The sequence below is a fragment of the Lotus japonicus genome, chromosome 3 (genome assembly GCF_012489685.1).
Source record: "Lotus japonicus ecotype B-129 chromosome 3, LjGifu_v1.2".
In the NCBI taxonomy this organism is placed as follows: domain Eukaryota; kingdom Viridiplantae; phylum Streptophyta; class Magnoliopsida; order Fabales; family Fabaceae; genus Lotus; species Lotus japonicus.
The window spans coordinates 91,781,775-91,807,085 of NC_080043.1; the positions used below are offsets into that span (position 1 = coordinate 91,781,775).

The following is a 25,311-nucleotide window of genomic DNA, read 5'->3' on the forward strand; positions in this document are numbered from 1 at the left end:
TTTTTGTTTAGTATTTAAATCTTGGTGGTGAATATGTGATCAATATTAGTTAGGAATTCATAAAGACATGATTAATTATCTAAATAAGAGTACCTTGTCTTAAAATTTTTAAACTTGCAGGTACATATACCTATAACTGTTATTATCTAAATAAGAGTACCGTTTTGTTTAATATTAACAATGCTTCAGGTTTTTAGAAAGCTTATGAAATAAATTTGTTCCTACTGCTGTCCTTTGGGATTTGGGTTTAACACCCCACCCATTAGGCCCCCCGCCCCACCTTGGGGGGCGAAATTACCAGAAAACCAGTTGATTAAAAACGGTAAATGATTACCCGACTCTATAACGGGTAATCATTTACCGATCGTGTTTAAAACATATAAACACGGGTCACCAATAGGAAGAGTGAGACGATTATGTAAGCCATAAACAACATCTGTGCCCCACATCCTATTATACATTACCACATTGGTCTCAAGTTCTTGTATCAATGTAGCCCTAACCCAAGGCCAACCGTCCTGACCGGCGGAATGCCCCATTAATGCAGCAATGGATCTATAGCCACAGTTACCATCATCCTCAACATCTGTAATTTTGCCAATATATGGATGGAGAAAGGCTGGAAAGTTACACATGAAATGGCTTGTATCAGACTTCTTCACACGCTTCTTCCTCTTTGCTGGTTGTGAAGACTTCTTTTCCTCTTTAATCTTCTTGTCTGTAAGTTCAAACGCTGAAGGATCACGAGTCAAGGATCCTATTGCTCGACCCTTGGGTTGTTTGCTCTCTTTCAACTTAGGAGTGCGGTTGGACTTTATCCGAAGCTCAGGAGTACATAGTGTACTCCTTTCAGGACAATATATCGCTTGAAGCTTCCTCCTTACCATACTCTGCCCTCCAGTATCCAAAGAATGGAAATAACGTGTCAGTGCCTCAACTTCTGGGTGCATCTCTCAATGGTTTAGTCCGCAAATATCTGAGTTGCCAGTATCTGCAACAGGTACATGCTCCCAACTTAGGCTCTTCCAGAATGGATGAATGGCCTCGTACGGAATCCTCTCATAATCTGCAAGTTCACAGACATGTTACATTGAATCACAAATATAAATAATTGGAAGTAGTTGAGAGGAGAGTGGTTGACCGGTAACCTGCAAGTTGACAACCGCAAGGTAGTCCATGAGTCTCTCTCAATAAGCAATCGCATCTGCCGCCGCAGGCTCGCATTCTTGTCAGTTCAGCATCAATGAGTTTCAGGCATTTGATTGACACAAATCCCCTAATATTTGTGTAGAAAGGGGTCTTGAAAAGGTGATCAATTTTATTCATACTGCGCTCAAACGATGCTACTATCTCAGTGTGGCGATTGGTGGTCAAACTATGCGACGCATTCCATGATGTGGCCAGGTCACCCTTACTGTTCCGCAACATCAACTTCAAGCTGGCATGTGCACCTTCAGCCCTGCAAACCAACAACGCACATGTAAGAATTAATATTGTAATAATCTATGAAATGAAATACATATAACAAGTCATAACATAATTTTTGTACCTGTTACTTGTTGTTGTTCCAAAATGCATCACATGATTTGTCCATGCCTTGGCAAATTTCTGCTTGTGGACCAACCATGTAGTAGAACAATAAGTGGCAAATTTCAACTTGTGTTTATGCTTGCACATGTTAAACAATTCAATCCAATGAGCTTCAAATTCTGGAACTGTTGGAGCATCTACCAATTCGGCCCACTTGTCCATAACCTCTTGAGCAAAATCATCCGTGCCAACATACTCTTTGCACTTTGCCAAAACACACTTGTTGATGTGCCACAAGCATAGTAAATGGGTGGTGGTGGGAAGGCTTTGTGAAGCAGCACTCAATAAAGCAAGATCTCTATCCGTCACAATCACTCTAGGCAACCTGGATTGGTCGGAAATCAGAGACTTCATACACTCCAATGCCCAAATGTAGTCCTCTGTGGTCTCACTGCCAATGTAACAGAATGCTATTGAGTATGTTTTATCCGTGGAGGTCAGGCCAACAATCTCGAGCAAGGGTAGTTTGTATTTGCTGGTCTTGTATGTGCAATCCATGATCACTACATATGGGAATGTGTTGAAAAGTTTGACGGCATTCGGATGAGCCCAAAATATATCTCTAATCACTTCCGATCCGGGTTCATTTCGTTCGAAGTGAACATACTTCTCACCGTCCAACTTCTTCAGCAAGTATTGTATCTCTGTCAGTGACCCACGAACGGATTGTCTGAACCGCTTGCAAACACCATAAATTTGTTGGATGGTAGTCAAGTTTGAAGGATCTTTTTCCTTCAAGGACGCCAACATCTTTCTAGGTGGAACCCAAGTCTTAGCCTGATTTATCACGTCCTCCTTCGCCTCACTATTCAGTCTACCAGCGTAATTGTGGCCAACTAGTGACTCAGCTGCGAGATGGATGTGTCTACCGTCCATCACCTTCAACCACCAACCTTTATCATCTTTCGTACGTCGTCCTTTTAGCCTAAAAGGACAACCTGTCTTTTGTGTTGACGTTCCTTCAACAAGATCCGGTTCTCTGTAGGGAATATACGCACCATGCTTCTCACACCCCAGAATGACATATTCTTTTCTTCCCTTCGCACCACTATCAGACTTTGTTGTCACCAAAACAAAATTATTTGCCATAGAAATGTCGCGAACCCATTTCATAAGATCATCTTTCAAAGGGAAACGCTGTTTCAGGATAAACAAGGCATAAGGCATAAAACAAGGCATAAACAAAGCAAACAAAGCATGCAAAAATTTGTGCAATGAGTACCTGATCAGTATGATACAAATGAGAGACATCTATAGATATAATCGGAGGTTCAGCTAGTGATGGTTGCTCCTCTGGATTATCATTTTCCAATCCAGCAGCATGTATCAATTGTGATTCACCAAAGAAAAAGGACTCTGTCATCCCTGGAACAAAAACGGTAAATCAATAACCGACCCTATAACGGTAAATCAAATTCCGGTATAATAACGGTAAATCATAATCCGATACATTAACGGCAATTCATTTACTGATTCGATTCACGATTCAGCAGCCTAAATTACCAACTTAACTAACTAAACTAACTACTTAAACTAACAACTAACTACTTAAACTAACTATAAATAAAGTACCAAAGCTAACACCACTTACCAGAAGTTAAAAGCTTTCCCTTGGTGGTGGTGGTGGTGGAAATGTGGAGATGGTGGTGGTGGTGGGAAGGTGAAATGTGAGGGAGGAGTGGAGTAATGGTAGAATAAGGTAGTTTTGGTGAGTTATGGGGGGCTGGTGGGGGGTTGTTGGAGGGAGGAGTAATGGTGGAGGGGTTGGTGGAGGGAGGAGTAATGGTGAAAAGGTGATCAAACTGCCAGATTACCAATCGGTAAATGATATACCGATATCAATATAAGAATCGGTTAATGATTAACCGATATTGTTCTTCGTGTTCTGGGTAATGGGATAAAGGTGTTCATACTGAGGAACAATAACGGTAAATCATTTACCGATTGTTATTTTGACATCGGCAAATCATTTACCGATGGGTAGTTTTGGAATAAAAAAAAAATGCTGGGGCGCGTAGCCTAAAGGGTGGGGTGCCAAACCCAAATCCCCTGTCCTTTGAATAATACCTTTTGGGATAACTTTTCTTTCTAAATGTTGCTTTCTATGGCAATGCACGGCCTATATGTTAATGATTCTAAAAAGCATTACTTTTAGTGTTCTGTTTGTGAAGAAACTTGTGAATCAAACTAAATATAACCTTGTTTGATGAAGTGTTTCATATTCACCTGGTTTTAATTTCCATTGAGTGTGCTAGCTCAGAATTTAAACTATTTGTTTATTTATTTTGTTCCCACATAATTAAAGAGGCAAATGGAAAGCAAACTGCATAATAACAATAAAAAGCATCAGGTTTATATCAGACCTTCAAAGGCTTGCGCATGTCAAGTGCATATAACAGTCTTGTTTGACACATCTATGCTTCTAGTCATAATTAGACAACAAAACTATTACATAAATTTTAGTATGTAGCCTTAAAATTAGTCACTTTGAGCAATGTGCTCCATGCCTAAAGTGCTACATAAAGAAGGAAGAAAAGCCAAATCACCTCAGCATGGTCTAGAGTCTCTAGACAAATTTAAGAAGCACCGCTATTGACCACTATAATGTTGCCAAATCCAAAGTCGAACTCTAAATTATGCTCTTGATCCTGAACATAATAGGAACATCAATACAGGTTTCAATTTCAGTAATTAATATGCACGTTGTTTCCAAGCTGCTTCAAAATCACAGTGAAGAGTATCTCAGCCTCTTCAAATTGTCCTTCAGAAAACTTCCTTATCCCAATATTTTATGTTCTCATGTTCCCGTAGCAGCCACTTTAAGTATTCCACTAATCACAGTGATTCAAGTAACATGTTGTAGGAGTAGGTTCCTTTACACAGCCTGATTTTGATTTGAAACTAATCTGAAACAGAGAAAAATAGAAAAAGTATGATGTGAAGCATTCTATGTAACAGTTGCCAAACAGAAGTGTGTAAGCGTGTTTGGTAATTGGTAAGATGAAATTTGAAAAATGAATTATGTGAAACAAATCCATGAACAAAATAAAGAATCATGCTAGCAAAGATTCATACAAATTAAGTCTTAATTTAACTTGAAGTTGCTCATTGTAGAAAAGTCTGAATGTCTGCATAATGCAAAAGCATATAGCTTTTGTAGATAACCATCCCAAAATTGAACTCATGTAGAGAACACCATCTAATTAAGATATCTATTTTTCAACCATTTCAATTACATGAAGAATTATATTACATGCTCTTTACCTTAACTTTCTTGTTGTGCTGCTACCAACTTAATAAAGCAGGTGGGGCAAAGCTCAGCGCAGGTGTAGATGTCACGTCCCCATTAAAATTGGAGCTAGAATATGCGATGGTCGTGCAGAAGATGACTCAGATGGTAACTGCAAAATGAAAACCAAATAAGAATTAACACTAAGCAATCACCGAAAAACGATTGCAAAGTAAAAATGTCTGAACCGCAAAATATGTCATAAATCCTTTTGTGATGAAATAAGAAACTAATGTAGAACAAAACATATATGGTTTTTTTTTACAGGAAAACCACATATATATCATTGATTAGGAATGAAAAGGGAAGATTGGTCCTCTAACAATATTGATCCTAAACCAACTGGACCTTCCTCAACCCATACATTATCAGGAAAAACAAAGGCATACTTTGCCATTAGATCAGCAACCATATTAGACTGGCGTTTTACATGAACAAAAGAGTATGTGCCTACATTAGAAATAATCATCTTACAGTCTTCCAGAATGGAATGCAGATATGATAAAGAAATACCCGGGGAATGCCATATTTTAGTAAGCATACTCCAATCTGTTTCTGCCAAGGTGGGATTGAATTTTCTTAGAGGTTTGTAGCACGCAGCAAATAATAAACCCCCCTGGACATCCCTAATAATCAAACCAAAGCCAGTTCTATGAGTATCTGAACATGTCGCATCAAAGTTCGCTTTCACAAATCCATATGAAGGTCGGTGCCACCGAAGCTGCTGCATAGGGCTCGCGTGAATGCTCCTCTCCACCGAGGGTTGGTCTGCTGCAGAATTCATGGACGACGCTAATTGAAGTGTTTGAGGAATAGCAAGCAGATAGCTATTGAGACTATGAAGCAGAGAATCCAAAACCTTGCAACTGTCAAGTTAGAATTTATATTTGAGACTTGATCCTGGAACTGCGAAAATAAAAATAAACAAAACATATTCAATTAAAACCAAGAAACTACTATCATGTACTTTTTATAGTGTATGCTCATGAACTTTATAGTGTATGCTTCCATTTACTTTATAGTAAAATTTACTTTAGTGTAACCTTTTGCATGTTGTTTTTTCAAAATCCTCTTCAAGTGTCATTCTTACTGGATCAATTAGCAGCCTCAGTCCTTAAGAAATTCCATCAGGATTTTTCATAAGAACAATCAAAGAGTTGAAGAGTTGACGATTTTGTGCGGCCAAACCCTAGTGGAAACGAAAGCAGCGCCGCAAGAGTTGCAGAGACGATAACTGGAAGCAATTTACCCAGAAGTTTTTGTGAGAAATTAAAGAGATAATTACGTTTCAGAAGGGGAGTCGAGACCTATTGATATGTTTCAGAAAGCGTAACTGCAGAAAAGGGAGAAGTTGGAAAGAGATGTTTTGAATGTAATGGAAGAGAGAAAGTCAGGATGTCAACGGCCATGATCAAACTAAGGGACGGCCACGATTAATTTTCTATTCAATCAATAACACAATTACTGAAATAACCATTCAGAAAAATTCAATCATGTGGAATGTCAAATTGAATGACTGTATTATCAAATATAAACTCTAACCCCTCTTTTTTTACCTCCTAATTTCCACTCACTCAAGCTGATCTCACCTAAAAGATAAGCTGATCAATACCTCAATTGATTTTCATTTGGAAGTATAATTTACTCTGAAATGAGTAATGCTATCTAATTAAATGTATCTTTTTATGGCTATTATACTGCGAAATAATTATTGTAGCTATACAATTGGACAAACACGTTCTTAATGCAACAACCATATATAGGAGTAATAGATTTAATAGGTATGGAGATGAACTTACAGCTTCCATTAGCTTTCAACACGATCTCTGGCTGATTCTGAAGCATATGGTAGTACTGCCCCACAAAGTAAGTCCCAATCTGAATCAACACATATTATAGAGAAAGCAGGTGGATTTGACGATTTCACAAAAGGAAGAGAGATAATAGAGTACAGGGAAGGATAAATTTCAAAATGTAAATTACTGCATACTTTTTTGAAACTACTACTACTAAAATGTGGAACAATTGAAGGTGAAGTACAAATCATCCCCAATCCAACCTACAACTTGGCCACTCATTATGCATCAAATTTCTACTGTCGTTCCTATTTTCATTAGCAGAGACCCACGACCTACATATACTTGCCAAACTATGACAGTCAAACTAACCCATTCTAAAGCAAGCAATCCTATTGTGTGAAAATTAAATCAAATTGCATGATCATAAATCTTGTGCGGTACTCTCCCTTCCCATTCATTCACCATTGGTTAATAAATAGGCATATCCAATAGAATATAATGCCTCCAATGTTTATTTTAAAACAGTCAATACTCAATTCAGATTCACAATTATATGTTGCTACATAGCCAGCCAATGAAACAGCAAGCTAAAAGCTCCTTCTCAACCATGATCACAGCAGCAACCAACAGAGGGAAAATGCAATTTCAGGCCACCATTTATTAGCGAAGGGAATTTCAAGTTTGAAGGGAATGAAAAACACCATTTCTTCGCTGATCACAGCTCAGTTTGGAACCCTAAGATCCATAACAACCAAAAGAAGTTTTCCAAAACAGGCTCAGCACAATGAAAACTATAGAAAATCAAGTGCAAAGGAAAAACGGAGACTCCAAAAACCTGAAATTGAAAAAAGAAACCATATACTTCTCAATAGGTGAAATCAGGAATAACAATGTTAGTCCGCTGTCGGAAGAGCCGCAGTTCAAAAAATCAATTTTAGATTATTCATAATGTATTAGCTCTCTTCCTCTAACACTACTGAAAACCCTATTCGACACTTTCCAACTCTATACTGACTTAAACAGCTTCTCAAACAAATCAAAAACATGAAACATAAAAAATCAAATTAATAGAATAAAAACATAGAGAGAAAGGAAAGAGTTGAAGCGCCAGACCTGGACGATGATGACGGAAATGACATGCTCTGGTTCAGATTAATCTGAAACAATAAAGATGGGTAATCGAATATGAGTTAAAACGTTGAAAGATCAGGGATTCAGATGATAGAAAACAAAACATGCAATGGTAGTTGGTGAAAGCTAAAATTAGCAAAACGAAAACAATAAACATGGAAAGAGAAGTGATAACCTTGGAAGGAAGGCTGTCCAGATCAAATCCTGATGATCGAAAGAGCGGCAGAAACCCTAAACCCCAGATCATTCCACCAATTTCTGAAATAAGCAAAGAACCCCCTACAAAAACAACAATCAGAAAGTGATAACGTGCGACGCGATTGAAATCCCAGAAAGACGAAAGAAAAGAAAAGAACCAAAGCCCAGAAGATTGAAATCCGCCTTCAATCTCATCTGCTTCGCCGTCGTTGTTCACTGCTTCTCCGTTGGCAGCAAGAGCAAGCTCGACGAACATGGGGAAGGGCTGAAGCGTGATTCAGCGAGAACTTTATTTTAGAGACTTTGAGAGTAACGGCAAGGAAGAATAAAAGCTAGAGACGAAGCGGCTCCAAAATAGAAACGCACGGTTAGGGATTTTAGAGAGTCGATGATTCTTTTTAAAGAAGGAGATTGCTGGAGGATTTGGATGGCCAAGATTTGATCCGTAAATAATAACTTAATGTGAATCAATGGCTGAGATTCAATCTAAGTGAAATAAAAGGGACTTTTACCAAAATATCCATGGTCAAGCTTCATTGCCTTTAAATTTATTTGTTGATTGACAGATTTACCCCTAAGGCTGCTAAAACTCTTCTTTTATAGAGTTTATAGATAGATAGATAGATTTATAGATAGATAGATAGATAGATAGATAGATAGATACTCTACAAATAAATAATAAATAAATTAAGATAAAATAAAGAAATAAACCACCTAAATCCTAATCAAATCTAAAATTTAAAAATGTATTTTTTTTACTCTAAAAATAAATCAAAAATCAATTAAGATAAAATCAATAAATAAACAACATAAATCCTAATCAAATCTTAAATTTTAAAATGTATTTTTTTATGAGAATTAATCTGAGAATGACACGTGTTATTTTTTTTTTCCAATTAGTGAATATTCTGTACCCTAGAAGATTTTATTTTCCTCAATCCTTTTGCTTTTGATTAAGAAGAGAAAAGCAGGAATCCTTGAAGCATATGACATCTTACAATTAGTTGAAGAACAAAATCAATTCATGAAGAAGATTGAAACAAAAACCCAAAATGAAGTCTTGAAGAACAAAATACCCTCCTTCACCAATTTGAAAGGATTGTGGTGAAAGAATTGTATTTATGTATTTGTGAATCTTGGGGTGGAACCCTTGTGAAACAAAAAATCAAAGGAACATTTCAGTTAAGAGAAACAAAAAATGGTGTATTGCCCCATATGTGCGCACCCCAGCAAATTATCTATATATGTGAGAAAAAAACAAAATAATTCTCCCACCCAAAATAATTGTGGTTACTTCACCAATAAACTTATACTAACAATCAATTTAAATTGAACTTAAGGAAATATATAGAGCAAAGTAGGATAAGTCACCCAATTGACATACTAAAACATGAGTATATGCAAAACTAATGAGTTTAAGGAAAACATGAACCAACCTTAAGAATGGGCTAAACATACTCATGAAGATTAAATGTGAGCTCTTCATATGCTTTCATCAATTTGACCGACGTGTGCATCATTAAAAAAAAATTAGTAAGTTGTGCATCATTCACATACAGTGCAAATAGTATGCTTATACACACAGCTCAAACATGATGAATAAAAACGTGCAAAATTTGAGAAATGAATATAAATTCAGGCTATCCTAAGTTTCGTAAATTTCTATAAATTATACCAAAATCTGGTTTAGAATGACTTCACACGCATGGATTTCTACAAACTATACTAAAATCTGGTTTAAAAAAATACAAAAGCGGAAGAAGAACAATAGAAAAAATATTACATCAGAATCAAAACATTACGACTTCAACAATGATTCGTTAAAGGGTCTATGCAAAAATTTGTAAACTTTTGGATCAAAACTTACAAAATAGGTGAAATTTAAGAATCCAGGATTGAATTACGAACAAAGGATAAACTGAAATGACACAAACCATCAATCACAACATGATACACTCTTCTTCACGTAACATCATCTTACGGCATACCTCTGTCCTGATCGCGACATGTGGCAGAGGTAGAATAGCAGCTATCAAATCTCTGCGTGTCCATGATAGCTTTGTGGACCCTCAGCACCAAATCAACTCCCTTTTCTTAGAATTAACATTAAATAAATAATAAGATAAATTAAGATAAAATCAAGAAATAAACAACCTAAATCCTAATCAAATCTAAACTTTAAAAAGGTACTAAATAAAGATAGATAAAAACTACCAAAATCTAGCAAATCACAATAAAAAACTCATAAAATCCTGAATTAAATAAAAATATGAAAATTCAATAAAAATACAATAAAAATTCATTTATACTCTAAATGTAACTAAAAAATAAAATAAAATATTTCATGAAATTAAAATTAAATAAATAATAAATAAATATAGATAAAAACTATCAAAATCTAGCAAATCACAATAAAAACTCATAAAATCCTGCATTAATTAAAAATCCGAAAATTCAATAAAAATTAATTATTATACTCTATAAATAAATGTAAAATAAAATAAAATATTTCCTGGAAGTAAAATTAAATAAATAATAAGATAAAATTAGGAAATAAACAACTTAGAATCAAATCTAAAGTTTAAAAAGGTACTAAATAAAGATAGATAAAAACTACCAAGTCTAGCAAATCACAATAAAAACTCATAAAATCCTGAATTCATTAAAAATTCAAAAATTTAAGAAAATTTAATTAATATACGCTAAAAGTAAATCTAAAATAAAATAAAGTATTTTCTGGATTTAAAATAAATAATAAGATAAATTAAAATAAAATTAAGAAATAAACAGCCTAAATCCCAATCAAATCTAATATTAAAAATTGTATTAAATAATGATAAATAAAAACTAACAAAATCTAGCAAATCACAATAAAAACTCATAAAATTCCGAATTAATAAAAAATTCGAAAATTCAATAAAAATTAATCAATATATTCTAAAAATAAATTAAAAGTCCAAATCTTATCTTTTAAAATAATATCAATCAATTTTTTTAGAATATATAAAATTAAAACATATATCAGTTGAAAATTATATCTTCTAAAATAATATCAATTAATTAGGTTAGAATATATAAAATTAAAACATATATCAATTGAAAATTATATCCTCTAACAAATTGGCACGTGGAATAATTTTTATGAGAATTAATCTGGTGCTGACACGTCACTAAGAATTAATCCGGTGCTGACACGTCACAATGAAAGTTCTTCTTTTCTAATATATATTGATTGATATTGATATTGATATTGATTATGACTTTCGGCGAGTCGCCGCCGAAAGTCATAATCCGCCGCCGCTGGTAACATAGAATCAGAATCGGAGCCTGATGAGAAGGCTTACACGTCTATGATTGATTTTGATTTGTTCTGCGACCGGTACCAGAGTGAGAAGGCTTATAAGGTTTTGCGTGAAATGATTGATAGAGGATTTTCACCCTCAGTTGTTGAATACAACAAGCTTATTGATTCATACTGCAGTTGGGGGTATTGCCAAACCCAGGACCTGGTGAAGGTGTTTGAAATCAAGAAGGAGATGCTTCAGAAGGGCTTCTTGCTTGATGCTGACAACTATTCGATGCTTTTACACTCGCAGCCAACACTGTCAGAAGCTTTTGATATCTTCCAAGAGATGCTTCGCGAGGGTGTGGAGCCAATGGCGTATGCTTATGTTAATTTGATGGATCCATATTGTAAAAAAGCTCAATTCAGCAAGGCTTTTCATATGCATGATCAAATGATACACAAGGGTTTTCTGCCTGATTTTGTTAATGATTTTTCACCGTCTCTTGTTACGTGCAACGCGCTTATTCACGGCCTTTGCTTTTGAGGGGAATGGCTGAGATGGGTTTGTCTCCTGATACTGTTAGTTATACCTGGGTTTTACCGAATCGGGGAGCTGAGGAAGGCGTATGATTTGAAGCTGGAGATGGATGAAATGCTGCAGAGTGGTGACTTGGCTATCCAGCCCCTGTCTGGAACCGCGTATTGGTCACTTATGGGCACAGAAGGCGGCCTGTTGGATGAGGCTAATTATACTAGTGTGATAAATGCTTATTGTGCTGATGGTGAAGTGGTTAAGGCTAGGACATTGCTTAATGAAGTGTGTCATTTTATTGGAGTGCGAGAGTCTGTTATCTATGATGTGCTTATTAGTGGGCTTGATAAGAAAGCTAGGACACGAGAAGCTAAGAAGATGCTTCTGAGCTTGATTTATCATTTGTGTACGACTAGTTGGCCAACTTTAACATTTGATACTCTGATAGAGAACTGCAGTAATAATGAATTTATGAGTTTGGTAGAGCTTGTCAAAGGTTTCCGGATTAGGGATTTAGAGAACGAAGCAGCCAGTGTTTTAAACACAATGCTTCAGGGGAATTATAAGCCAGATGGAGCAGTTTATAATTTCTTAATTGTTGAACATTGTAGATGTAAAAATGTTGATAAGGCATATGATATGTACATGGAGATGGTGCAGTGTGGTTTTGCACCTCATATGTTCTCTGTACTTGCTCTTATTAAGACTCTATATTATGGTAGAAGGTACAATGAGATGAGTTGGGTAATTGAAAACACATTGAGGAGCTGTAATCTCAATGATTCTGAGCTACATAAACTACTTAATGAAATTGGCGTCAGGAAAGGTGAATTTAAAGAAGATGCTCTTTTCAATGTCCTTGCTGAAATAGCCATGGATGGCCTGTTACTTAATGGAGGAAAGTGTTCATATGCTCCAGCAAGTGCCTAATATCTTTGGTTTTGCTTGTTGAACTCTGTTACCATAACCTTTAAGTAGAAACTATTTTCTTTGTGTTTTTTAATTCAAAAGGTCTTTCTTAAGTTGCTAATTTACTTTCAGGTTCTTGGGAATCATGTTTTATGATTTTAGTGCGATGTGAATGTGATTGATAGTTGAATATTTTGTTAAATTTATGTGTAGAATTCATCCTGTTATATAGCAGTACTGAGAAACAAATAAATGAAATTATGTCATAGCAGCACAAATGAAATATTTCATGCCTTCATAGTCCAAATTTCCATGAAAAGCCCAAACCTTCAACAAAAAAATTGTCCTAACATGGGTAGATTGGGCAGGAACAGACTCCATCAATCAGACCAAGGTTTTGAGGACAGATCAACTTTGATCAAGTTGATATGTAGGGAAAGCTTTTACCAAGGTTTTTCTAACTATATTTTTGCGACATAGCTTCTAATATTTTCCCCTGGTATTAATTTTTGCTAACTGTATTTTTCCCTTGGTGGCATACTTTGATCAAGATGATTCTAGATTCTGCTAACTATATTCCCTTGGTATATTTTTGCTAACTAGAAATTCATCCAACATTTTGTCATTCAGCACTTTAATTTTGATTGCCAAAAGAATTTTGTTTAAATGGTCAAAAAAAGGTTTGGCTTTTCACACTGATTCCTTGTTAATTATGTAATGTGAAGAGAGGATGATTTTTGTAAGTATTTGGCGTAAATAAATAGCTTATAGGAGCAAACTTTTCATTTAGAGCTTCTACAAAGAGTACTTTTTGAGCTTAGAAAGAAGCTCATCCAAATAGGACCTAAGGAATTTTTGCTTGGATTATCTGCTCTGCATCTAATTGCAATCCATCCTCCAACTGGTACTCCCAATAATGTTTCTTTCAATAGGATCAACAAAGTTTAAAGTTCTTTGAATCCACTTCTACTACTGCGGCATCCATGTATGGAGAAGCTGCTGCCAATTACTTGCTAGATTTTTTTGTCGGCTGTTAATAGGACAATTGTGGTATGAGGCTATCACAATTGTTTCAATCTTGAAAGGCTTTAACATTTTTTTTTGATAGGCTTGAAAGGCTTAACATAGGTCCAGCAATTTTGAAGAAGAGCTCCTCATTGATTGCAGCATTGATAATTTTCAGCAGGTAAGTCTTACTACTCTCCACAAGCAGGTTGTGAGCAACTGCGTATATTCGCCCAAAAATAAAACCAACAAGCTTAAAATGAAAATGTTTCATATCAGATGTCAAAGAATAACTAAACTGAAGATACCTTGTGTTGAACAAATTGGTCATTCTCTCTAGAAGGCCATTACTTGTATGAGCATTTGACAACTTCTTAGGTAAAATTTTCCGCTGCTGATACGTAAACCACGAAAGGTGTGTGGACACCCACTTTTGTGGCGGTCTAAGACTGCCACACAGTAGAAAACGTGAAAAAAAAAAGCGTTTTGTGGCGGTTTCAATATAAGGTGTTAGGTTTTAGTGGTCCACCAATCAGTGTCCTTAGCTAGTTTACACAAAGTTATGATATTTTCACACCTCACTTTTTTTTATAATTCAATTTTACCTATTTTTTATTCTTGATATGGTGTTATCAAGAGAAATAGAGCTACCCATGTTATTTTCCACCAAAACTAAAATGATTAGACTCCAAGCTTGCAAGAGAAAATGGGAGCTTTATAGCATTAAGTTTACCCTTAGTTTAATTTCATTGATTGATGCTACAAATATTTGAAATGTGGTTTTGACGTTGTAAAAAAATTCTTCAAGAAACAAAACCTTCAACCTAAAAAATGAATTCCCTTATCTTCTTCCACGATGAACAAGTTGTCTCCGAAATCATCAACCCTGGAAATGGTTGTCTAGTCCACCACATAGAATCCTTCTGTTTCTAAGCACATACCTATCTACCCCTTTGGTCCTTACACTGGGAGTAATGTTTAGTGTGTAGTGTGGTTTCCTTCCTTCTCCAAAACCCGTCCTAGCAAAGGAAGCTAACTTGTTGTATGGCAAACGCAAATCCACCCCAAACCCAGAAAATGGATTTCGACAATTGGTTTGATTGTCAGCTTAAAATCTATATATTTTAATACCTTACCATTATTTATTTTATTTTTACAATAACGGACACAAAAAATAGTATGCATACTTCAACACCTAGTATCCTTATAGTATGCGTATATAACTCATCAATCTAGTCTACATGTTCATGCAATGGTCCAGACTCCAGATGGCCATGTCACTATAGCCAAGATCATTGCTCATCATCATTCCACACAGTTTACATACACAACTCATTAATCTACCTACAATGTGTTTCAGCCAAGATCAGGCACAGTGAAGTGCTCATCATCATCTTCATCGATGACTTCAATCCTAGGCTTCTTGTGAGACATGAAGGACTTGGGGGCTTTGTATGAGACAACACTGCTAGTGTGTGTTACTGAAAGTTGTGGAACTTCAGCTGCAGCTAAACCTTCATGAGGAAACTGCTCACTGAAAAGACCTGCATCTGCTAGCCATTCAAGCTCTCCAAACTCCAGTGATTGCTTCTGAACATAGGGAAAGAAAAAAAACAAAGCTCTTAACATCATAATAAGTGGCCAGTTAACAATTCATAAAAGGTTAGGATTAAAATCTCCTTACCATAGTCCTTTACAAGATATTGTGCAAATATTGTTCAAAGTGTTATTTCAAAACCTCTAAAATCGGATAAACCAAATGTCAGATCATGTATTACAAAGAAGTTAACCTGCTTGTTAAGAAATCCTACATTGACTAGAGATATGACATAATAAGTGTTTATAAATGGTAGAGAAACCCTTATCTCTAAGTTAGCTTTTGGAGTAGAGATAGGCGTAACCCGAATTCTAATATTGCTATAGCTAATTATTAAATTAAATGAACTACCCTCTTCCCTTATGGGTCTTTCATTCAGAAAAATTCCATTAAGTCTTAATTTTGGGCAAAGTAAACAATTAAACTACACCACTAAAGTAAAATTCTTCACTATAACTCCTCATAAATCATAATTGCTCATTCAGCACCCCATTGAAAAATAACTGGTTTAGCCAATCATCATTCATCACAAAAACAGATGGGGATATATGCACTAATTTTTTTAGCTCATATAGTTGCAGCTAGAATTTTGAGATAAGGTGTCTTACTTTGTCTGGTGATTCAAAGTCTGTTAATTCCAATAAGTCATCAACAGCCCAAGAGGATGTGAAGCTAGGCACTTGCTGAGAAGGAGTTTTCACAGGAACTTCTTGTGCTTTCGGATCGGATGGTTCCACGCGATTTTTTTCATTTCCTTTGGTACAATTAGATCCCAAAGCCACCCGGATACCAGTAGCGAGGAAGCGCTGATGGTTTGCAGAAAGGCTACCAGCTACATGAATTGATTCATCACAGTCCTTACAGAAGAGAGCTCTGTCTTCAACACAAAATATGAAAGCTGCCTTATCCTGTGATTACATGAAGGAGAAAGGAAAGAAAATTGAGAAAGTTAACAAAATCATCCATGTTCAACAGAGATTTCAACTATTACACTTCACTTCAACATTAAATAATCTATTCTATGTCTCAACACAGCTCAAGTTCCTAGTGAAATTTGCACAATTCAGCCAACGAGCAATCAGAACAAAGTATGCCATATTCTCACCACTTAATGAGCTGAAAGTCTTTACAAAGAAATGTTCTCAAGGCACAAAATAAAGAAATGCCAAAGTGTTAAGCCAATATAGACTATATGAACAACTGGATTCACATATTATAATCCTTACACTGAACTGCGATGAAGCTTACTTCAACACTCTGGTGGGATAAATTTGAACAACTTCTATATATCCATACTTATTTTTTCTTCTGTCTCATTTGCAGACATTTTCTCATCCTAATTATCTTTTTTTTTATCACATTTATCATACTCTCACTTCTCTCTCTTTTATTCCTATCTCTCTCAAGGTGGACTCTCCGATTACTAAATACAAGTCACTGAGATTGGGCTAACAGTAAAGAATTTGGTAGTTTGCATCTAGGTTTTCAAAATTGTGACATAACAAAAAGTAAGAGTTCTTCAATAGTCCATTACTCACATGTTTGGATCAGCTTCACTTATGCCAAAATTAATTTTAAAACTCACAAGCTACTCACATAAGTTTTCCCCATAATTGATTCTGGCTTCATAATCGATTATAGAATGGTTTCCAAACATGCGCTTAGTATAAGCACATATGTAATTGATTATAAAATAGAATTTAAATCAAATATGAACTGCTTAGAGTACCACTTAGTATTTTCTCTCTGATTAAACTTAGCACCTTGTTATATCTGGTATCCTGATTTTTTATCTATCAGAGTTTAATATTTATAAGTCAAAACAACACACCTAGATTATATCCTAGTTTCTTCTTGTTAATTACAATAAACACATATGAGATCTATTGACAGGGGAAAAAAAATGCACAACCAAAACATCCATTCAAGCACAAGAAATTGTGAAAGAACATTTCATGACACCACAAAACTAGAAGAAAAAAGGCATAAAAGAAAAGCAATTTACTTGGCATATATCACATCTAGGAAGCTTGTTAGATAGACAATTAAGGAGAAGCCTTTGGTGCTTGCTTGCTAGCTTGTTTGCAGCATGAACCTCAACATCACATTTATCACACAAAGCTGCCTCATCTGCACAGCAAATCACAGTTGCAGGAGCTTTCTCACACACATCACACTGAATTTTCATGGCCAAAATAGTGGACTGTTTTTCTTTGTTCCTAATGAATATGGTGAAAACAAGGGGTGGCTACTAGAAAGTTTGAGATACAGGACAAGTTGTTGAATAATTAGAAATGGGGAAAGAGGGTGGTGAAAGTGTTAGTGTTAACTAATTAATGTGAGTTTGGGCCATGGAAAATGAAGTGACTGGACACTAGTATAGTTGGTGAAGGTGTGAATGCGAAGATAAGGATTTGATTAGATCTCAAGAATCAATATCAAGGAGAGTGGGCTCTCACATTGCCATTCGTGTGGCTGTGGAAGCACCACATACAACTCAGCAAGCTTGTATCCTGGTCCCTTCCGTGTGGTGCTTGTTCTCTTGTTGTTTGTTCATGTGATGTCAACAAATTGGAGAGCAATAATATTTTGTTCTTCAAAATAGGTAGAAGGACCAAACTAGAACAGGTTTCTCTTGGCAGAGGTTCGATTCCCGTGTGAGGTGCGTGTGAAGGTGCAATTGTGTTAAATACATAGATGAAGAGTTTTGCTGCTTAGACAATTCTTACTCCACTCATACATCATGATTGTCTAAATGAACAATACATGTGAATTAAAAGAAAAATGAATAGAAAGAATGCATCAAATTCAAATATCAAGCATAAGAGACAAATAATTAAATCAATTATTATTTGCAAGCACTTAAACGGAATAAATACATCACATACATTCTATTTATTTTTATATTTTTTTCTTTGTATCCGATTACATCATATATCATATTTATTAATTTTTTCATTTTTCTTCATTTCTTACTTTAGATATTTACACTAATTAGATGTTTATCCAATCAGAGGAGCATAAACTTTATGTGGATGTATGTATCATTACTATAACTAGGCTATGGTTCCATCATAATCTTGGGGTTTATTTTCTTCTTCAGCCGTTGGAAAATGGTTACTTTAATTTCTTCTGTTTTGTTTCTTTTGTATCTTGTCTTTTTTCCATTCCAATCTACCAAACTAAAAAAATCATAATTTTGGATGCTTGCAATAATATCTTGAGAAAATTTAATAGTACCACTCACACACTTATTGATGTCATTTCTACTTAGGGGAAGGGTAGCTCACTTTGTAAGGTAAGGGAAATGGAGAGATTTGCAAGGTGAAGGACTCATATTCAAACTCTAATGAAGGAACTAATTTACTAACAATTACTAATAACTAGCATTTTCATATAAAAAAAATTATGTCATTTCTATTAATTTTTTTACCGCACTTTAAAGTCGTTATTGATAGAATAGGAAATATTCTTCCTGTAATTATGTCTAATTTCTTGTAATTGTATTTATTCCTAGGTTGACTTTACCTGTATATATACTCTTGCTATTGATCAATGAAAGGCACCAAATTATTTCCATATTCTTCCAAACTTACATGGTATCACGAGTTGTTTAATTGATCCAAACCCTAGCCTCTGTTTCTGCGTTGACGGTCGTGCCCTCTTCCCATCTTTGCACAGCCTCGGCACACAGGCCCTTACGCCGCCGCCGCCCACTGCCGCCGCCGCGCCCCTATCCTCCTCCCTTGCTTCCGCATAACTCTTCCCTCTTCTTTTACTCTCCACCACTGCTGTTCTTCTTCCAACCCAGCAGCCTGCTTCTTCTTCCTCTGCCCCCAGCGCACGCACGCCTTCTCTGCCCGCGCCGTCCCGCGCACCTCCGCTGCCACTCGCGCGCCGCCCAACTCCGGCCACCCTTCCGCGCGCCGCCAGCCCAACTCTCCTTCCCTCCGTGTTTGAGTGGAGATCCAGCAGCCATCCATACAGGAGACCCGACCCGTCTCCTTGCATCCGTGTCTGTTTGTTTCTTGGTTCACGCGAACCGCCAGCACCGGTTCGTCCAGACCGAACCGGTTCTCCTAGACCGGACTTTTCCAAAAAAAAAAAAAAAAACCCTCCTTTTCCTTCACTTTTGGCCAAACTCCTCACAATTACTTCTCAAGCCTCATCGGACAGCACCCCTGCGACCGTCACCACTCCTATGGTGGTCCCCCCAGTGGCTCCTCTTACACCGCCGGTCAAGTCTGATTTTCACCCGGCGCTTGCTGTTTCGAACATTAGGAATAACATTCCTATTATGCTTGACATGGACACTGACCGCTATGGCACTTGGGCGGAGCTTTTTCGCATTCATGCCCGTTCCCATCGGGTTCTGCATCACATTGTCCCTGCTGCGGACAAGCTCCTCCGCTCGTCACTGACCCTACTTATGAGCAGTGGGCCACTTTGGATGCCACGGTCCTTCAGTGGATTTTTTCCACCATTTCTGTTGACCTGATGACCACCATCATGGAGCCTGACTCCACTGCTCTCAGTGCTTGGACGCGTTTGGCGGACCTATTTCATGATAATCAGAACGCCCGTGCAGTTACCCTAGAGCAGGAGTTCTCTGCTGTTCGCATGGAGGCTTTTTCGACCGTCGCCGCCTACTGTCAGCGTCTGAAGACGCTTTCTGATCAGCTCCGTGATGTCGGGGCTCCTGTGAACAACCATCGTCTGGTATTGCAGCTCATCTCCGGCCTCACTGATGCTTACAAGGGTGTCGCCACTTTGATTCGTCAGAGCAATCCGCTCCCCTCGTTTCATCAGGCTCGCTCCATGCTCACCTTGGAGGAAGCCGGTATGGCTAAGATGAAACCTGTTGAGCCTCCTGCTGCCTATGTTGCTACTCAGCCGCGACCTTCTGATGTCTCTTCTCAGGGCTCTGATCGTCGGTCCTCAAACCGTTCTCGATCCCACAACTCTAAGGGTCGTGGTGGGAATCGTGGCAACGGTGGTGGATCCCGCAGTGGCACCTCTCAGGGCTCCTCTCCTCCGATGCCACCTCACTCGCAGTACTTCCCGTACCAGCATTGGGGATGGGCTCCGCCTCCTTGGGCCATGCCTCTGTGCCCATATCCTACCTCTCAGTGGACTCGTCCGTCTGCTCCACCTCGGCAACCCGGCATTTTGGGTCCGCGTCCTCAGGCTTATGCTGCTTCGACATCACCTGTGCCCACTGACATTGCCACTGCCATGCACACCATGACACTTGCTCCCCCGGATGGCACCTGGTACATGGACACTGGAGCATCATCTCATGTAGCAGCATCACCAGGTAATCTCACGTCTTATTCTAATTTAAGTCATCTTAATCAGAAACTGTATGTTGGTAGCGGACAAGGCATTCCAATTCAGGGTTCTGGAGACACCACCCTCCCCACCTCCCATCAACACAAGCCTTTGACCCTTTCCCATGTCTTGCACACACCACAAATTGTTAAAAATTTGATTTCTGTGCGACAACTCACTACTGATAACAATGTTTCTGTTTGTTTTGACCCATATGGCTTCTCGGTTCATGATTTTCAGACGGGGATTCCACTCATGAGATGTAATAGTAATGGCGACCTGTATCCAGTCACTCCCTCCTTTCCATTTGCTGGTCTAGCCCAGAGTCTCTGGCACAGCCGCCTTGGTCATCCCAGTCCTTCTGCTTTGCAGTCTCTTCGTAGTAATAAGTTCATTAATTATGAGCATTTGAATTCTAGCACCGTTTGTGAGTCTTGTGTGTTGGGCAAACATATTCGGTTGCCCTTTGTTTCTTCTAGTAATGTAACTGTGATGCCTTTTGACATTTTACACAGTGATCTATGGACTTCGCCTGTTTTATCTTCCGCTGGTCATCGATATTATGTTTTATTCTTGGATGATTTTACAGATTTCTTGTGGACATTTCCTTTAAGTCATAAATCTCAAGTTTTTGAAATGTTCACTTCTCTTTCAACTCAAATCCGCACGCACTTTTCTCAAACTGTAAAATGTCTTCAATGTGATCATGGGCGAGAATTTGACAATAAATCTTTTCATGATTATTGTGCTGCTAATGGTCTTATTTTTCGCTTCTCCTGCCCACATACATCATCTCAAAATGGCAAGGCGGAGCGTAAAATACGCACCATTAACAACATGATTCGCACTCTTCTCGCTCATGCGTCTGTTCCTCCGTCCCTTTGGCATCATGCCCTTCAAATGGCTACATATCTGCTTAATATCATTCCTCGGAAAACTTTGTCTAATCTCTCTCCCACTCAACTTCTATATCGTCGTGACCCGTCTTACACACATCTTCGCGTCTTTGGTTGTCTTTGTTACCCTTTGGTTCCCTCCACTACCATTAACAAGTTACAACCACGCTCCTCCCCGTGTGTCTTCCTAGGGTACCCACTTCATCATCGAGGTTATAAGTGTTTTGATTTGTCGCACAGAAAGATCATTATCTCCCGACATGTCATTTTTTATGAGACTCAGTTTCCCTTTGCCACCATGACTACCCCTCCTCTCTCCACATATGACTGCTTCTCCGATCCTATACATCCCTCTATCATTCACTAGTGGACTAGTCCATCCACCGTACCTGACCCTACCCCTACTCCTGTAGTGCCTCCTGTTGTGCCCATACCACCACTCCCCACAACCTCTTCCTCCTCCTCTGACTCTCTACCATCTTCCCCTTCCCCTCCTTCGCCCACTCCGCTTGTACCTCATATCCGTACCATGGCCACTCGCAGCATGCGTGGTATCTACAAACCCAGAAAGCTCTTCAACCTTTCTGTAACCATTGATGATCCCACCATATCACCTCTTCCCAAAAACCCACAGCTAGCTCTTTCAGACCCAAATTGGAAATCCGCAATGCAGTCTGAATTTGATGCTTTAATTAGAAATAAAACTTGGGATTTGGCTCCTCGTCCTAGTGATGTTAATATCATTCGCTGCATGTGGATTTTTCGTCATAAGACGAAAGCTGATGGTTGTTTTGAGCGTTATAAAGCTCGTCTTGTAGGTGATGGCAGGTCACAGATTGCAGGTGTTGATTGTGATGAGACCTTTAGTCCTGTGGTGAAACCTGCGACCATTCGCACAGTTCTCACCATTGCCCTCTCCAGGTCTTGGCCCATTCACCAGTTAGATGTTCAGAATGCATTCCTCCATGGTGATCTGCATGAGACTGTCTACATGCATCAGCCCCTGGGTTTCCGTGACCGTACTCATCCTGATTATGTGTGTCGCTTGCGGAAATCTCTTTATGGCTTGAAGCAAGCACCTCGTGCTTGGTACCAGCGTTTTGCAGACTATGTCTCCACCATTGGGTTTCAGCATAGCACCTCTGATCACTCTCTTTTCATCTACAGACGAGGCTCTGACATGGCTTACCTCTTGCTTTATGTTGATGACATCATCCTCATCAGCTCCTCTCATGACCTTCGTAAATCTATCATGGCCCTTCTTGCCTCTGAATTTGCTATGAAGGATTTGGGACCGTTGAGCTATTTTCTGGGCATTGCCGTCACCAGACATGCAGGTGGACTTTTTCTTAGTCAGAGTACATATGCACGTGACATTATTGCTCGCGCCGGTATGGCATCGTGCAATCCTTCTGCCACTCTAGTTGACACCAAGCAGAAACTCAGTACTTCTGCTGGTACTCTGTGTGATGATCCTACTTTATATAGGAGTCTTGCTGGAGCTTTGCAGTATCTTACATTCACCCGTCCTGACATCTCTTATGTCGTTCAGCAGGTGTGTCTTCACATGCATGCCCCCCGCTCAGAGCATTTGTTTGCACTGAAGCGCATCCTACGCTATGTTCAGGGCACCTTACAGTTTGGCTTGCATCTCTATCCTTCTCCTATCGAGAAGCTTATTTCCTACACTGATGCAGATTGGGGTGGTTGTCCCGACACCCGTCGGTCTACTTCTGGTTACTGTGTATTTCTCGGCGACAATCTCATTTCCTGGTCGTCCAAGAGACAACCTACGCTTTCCCGGTCCAGGGCTGAAGCTGAGTATCGAGGCGTGGCTAATGTGGTTTCCGAATCATGTTGGCTACGCAACCTGCTTTTAGAGCTTCACTTTCCTCTTTCTCAGGCTACCTTAGTCTACTGTGATAATGTTAGTGCCATCTACTTATCCGGCAATCCTGTCCAGCATCAGCGCACTAAACACATTGAGATGGACATTCACTTTGTTCGAGAGAAGGTCGCCCGTGGTCAGGCACGCATCATTCATGTTCCTTCTCGTCACCAGATTGCAGACATCTTCACTAAAGGCCTCCCTCGAGTTCTCTTTGATGATTTTCGGTTCAGTCTCAGCGTCAGTGAACCTCCCGCTTCGACTGCGGGGGTGTGATAGAATAGGAAATATTCTTCCTGTAATTATGTCTAATTTCTTGTAATTGTATTTATTCCTAGGTTGACTTTACCTGTATGTAATTGTAAAAAAAACATACTACACTTAAAATAACTCATTTTAAAGTGCGATATTTAAAAAAACATACTGTTCTTAAAATAACTCATTTTAAAGTGCGATATTTAAAAAAACATACTGTATTTTTTAAGTGTGTTATTTTTTTACATACCGCACTTTAGAAATACGGTACACATGAGGATGGAAAAATAAGGTATCTGGGCGGTACTAATAGATTTTTCCTAATATCTATCATTAAACATCACATGGTTTGTTCTACTTTTCACATCATGTTAGGTGCTCAATAAGATCATAGCATTTTGATATTTTAGTGGAATTAATTACAATAAGACAATATAAAAATCATTTAAAAGTGTGTTAAATGCCAAAAATAATCACACGACTTTGATGTGTAAGAATTAAACTTTCGATCTAAAAATTAAAAATGATCTTTTATTCAATGCTACTGACACTCATGAAGTATATATGTAGGTATATGAGTTAGTGTCACATCATTCTTTTACTAGATATTATACCCGTGCGTTGCACGGGTTTACTTACAATATTTTTTAACATTATTTAAAAATTATTATAGTTTAACTAAATAATTTTTTTTATTTATTATAAATATAAAAAAATTGTGTGAAGACATTTCAATAAATATTATTATAGTTCTTTTTGTATAATTAATTAATATTTTTGTATAATTAATTAATATTATTCAAATTTAATTATTAGAATAGAAATAATTTTAGCAATAAGAATTTTTATTTATTTAATAATATGAAAAATTATTAAGTTTATTTAAAATATTTAAATTACGTAAAAAATGTTAAGTAATAAGTGCTTAATGTCATGAAATATGTTTTGATATCATTATTTATACTTCTTACTTGGAAAGTCATTTACTATGACATGTCAAGACCAAAAAGAATAAATTAATTTTAATTTTTTGAATTATAATAAGTGATAACTTAAATAGACTTATGATAAAAAATTCATAAAATATTATCTTATGAATTTAGTTTTTTTTAACTTATTTGGTTTGCGAATGTTTTCTCACATTCGTTAGTAATGAGACTAATTCCTTGAGGCTCTACGATCACGTTAAGTGGATAGGTCATACCTCTCACAACAAACATTTATTCAACTTTGGCTATTATTATTTTTCTTTATTATGCTTCATCGAGTAATTAAATACCTTTTAGCGGCATTTTTCAATTTTAAAATATTTGATCTATATTATTTTTTATTTAATAATTTTAATTTTTAAAATTTGTCAAATGCAAAACTTAAGATAATTTAAGTGTTTTTTGAAAGTAAATTTTAAGTTGATGAATGTTGTTAATTAATGTAAGTGGTTGAATATTTTTTGACAATACAATTTTTTTCAGTTTTTAATTATTTTTTAATATATTATTACAAAGTTATGAGAGTTTTATGATTTAATGTATTTAATGTAGAACTCATTAAATAGTTTTTTAATTTTAAAACTATTTTATCTAAATTTTTGTTAATAAATATTAT

The 25,311-nt window shown here is 37.2% G+C and overlaps 3 protein-coding genes across 3 annotated transcripts; 1 reads left to right on the forward strand and 2 right to left on the reverse strand.

Moving 5' to 3' along the window:
• Positions 1-353: 353 nt before the first annotated feature.
• LOC130745012 (uncharacterized) lies at positions 354-3,020 on the reverse strand. The gene is made up of 5 exons (XM_057597164.1): positions 2,813-3,020; positions 1,550-2,727; positions 1,149-1,459; positions 986-1,066; positions 354-619 (listed from the first exon to the last, which is right to left on the reverse strand). The coding sequence occupies exons 1-5, from the start codon at positions 2,951-2,953 to the stop codon at positions 354-356; spliced, it is 1,977 nt and encodes a 658-aa protein (XP_057453147.1). The 5' UTR covers positions 2,954-3,020.
• Positions 3,021-11,357: 8,337 nt separating this feature from the next.
• LOC130745013 (pentatricopeptide repeat-containing protein At5g39710-like) lies at positions 11,358-12,755 on the forward strand. Its single transcript, XM_057597165.1, has 2 exons — positions 11,358-11,700; positions 11,878-12,755. Exons 1-2 carry the CDS (start codon positions 11,358-11,360, stop codon positions 12,753-12,755), a joined length of 1,221 nt encoding a protein of 406 aa, XP_057453148.1.
• A 2,075-nt stretch (positions 12,756-14,830) lies between these two features.
• On the reverse strand, positions 14,831-17,745 carry LOC130747377 (B-box zinc finger protein 24). Its single transcript, XM_057600310.1, has 3 exons — positions 17,342-17,745; positions 15,945-16,244; positions 14,831-15,329 (listed from the first exon to the last, which is right to left on the reverse strand). Exons 1-3 carry the CDS (start codon positions 17,522-17,524, stop codon positions 15,096-15,098), a joined length of 717 nt encoding a protein of 238 aa, XP_057456293.1. The 5' UTR covers positions 17,525-17,745; the 3' UTR covers positions 14,831-15,095.
• Between the last annotated feature and the right edge of the window lie 7,566 nt (positions 17,746-25,311).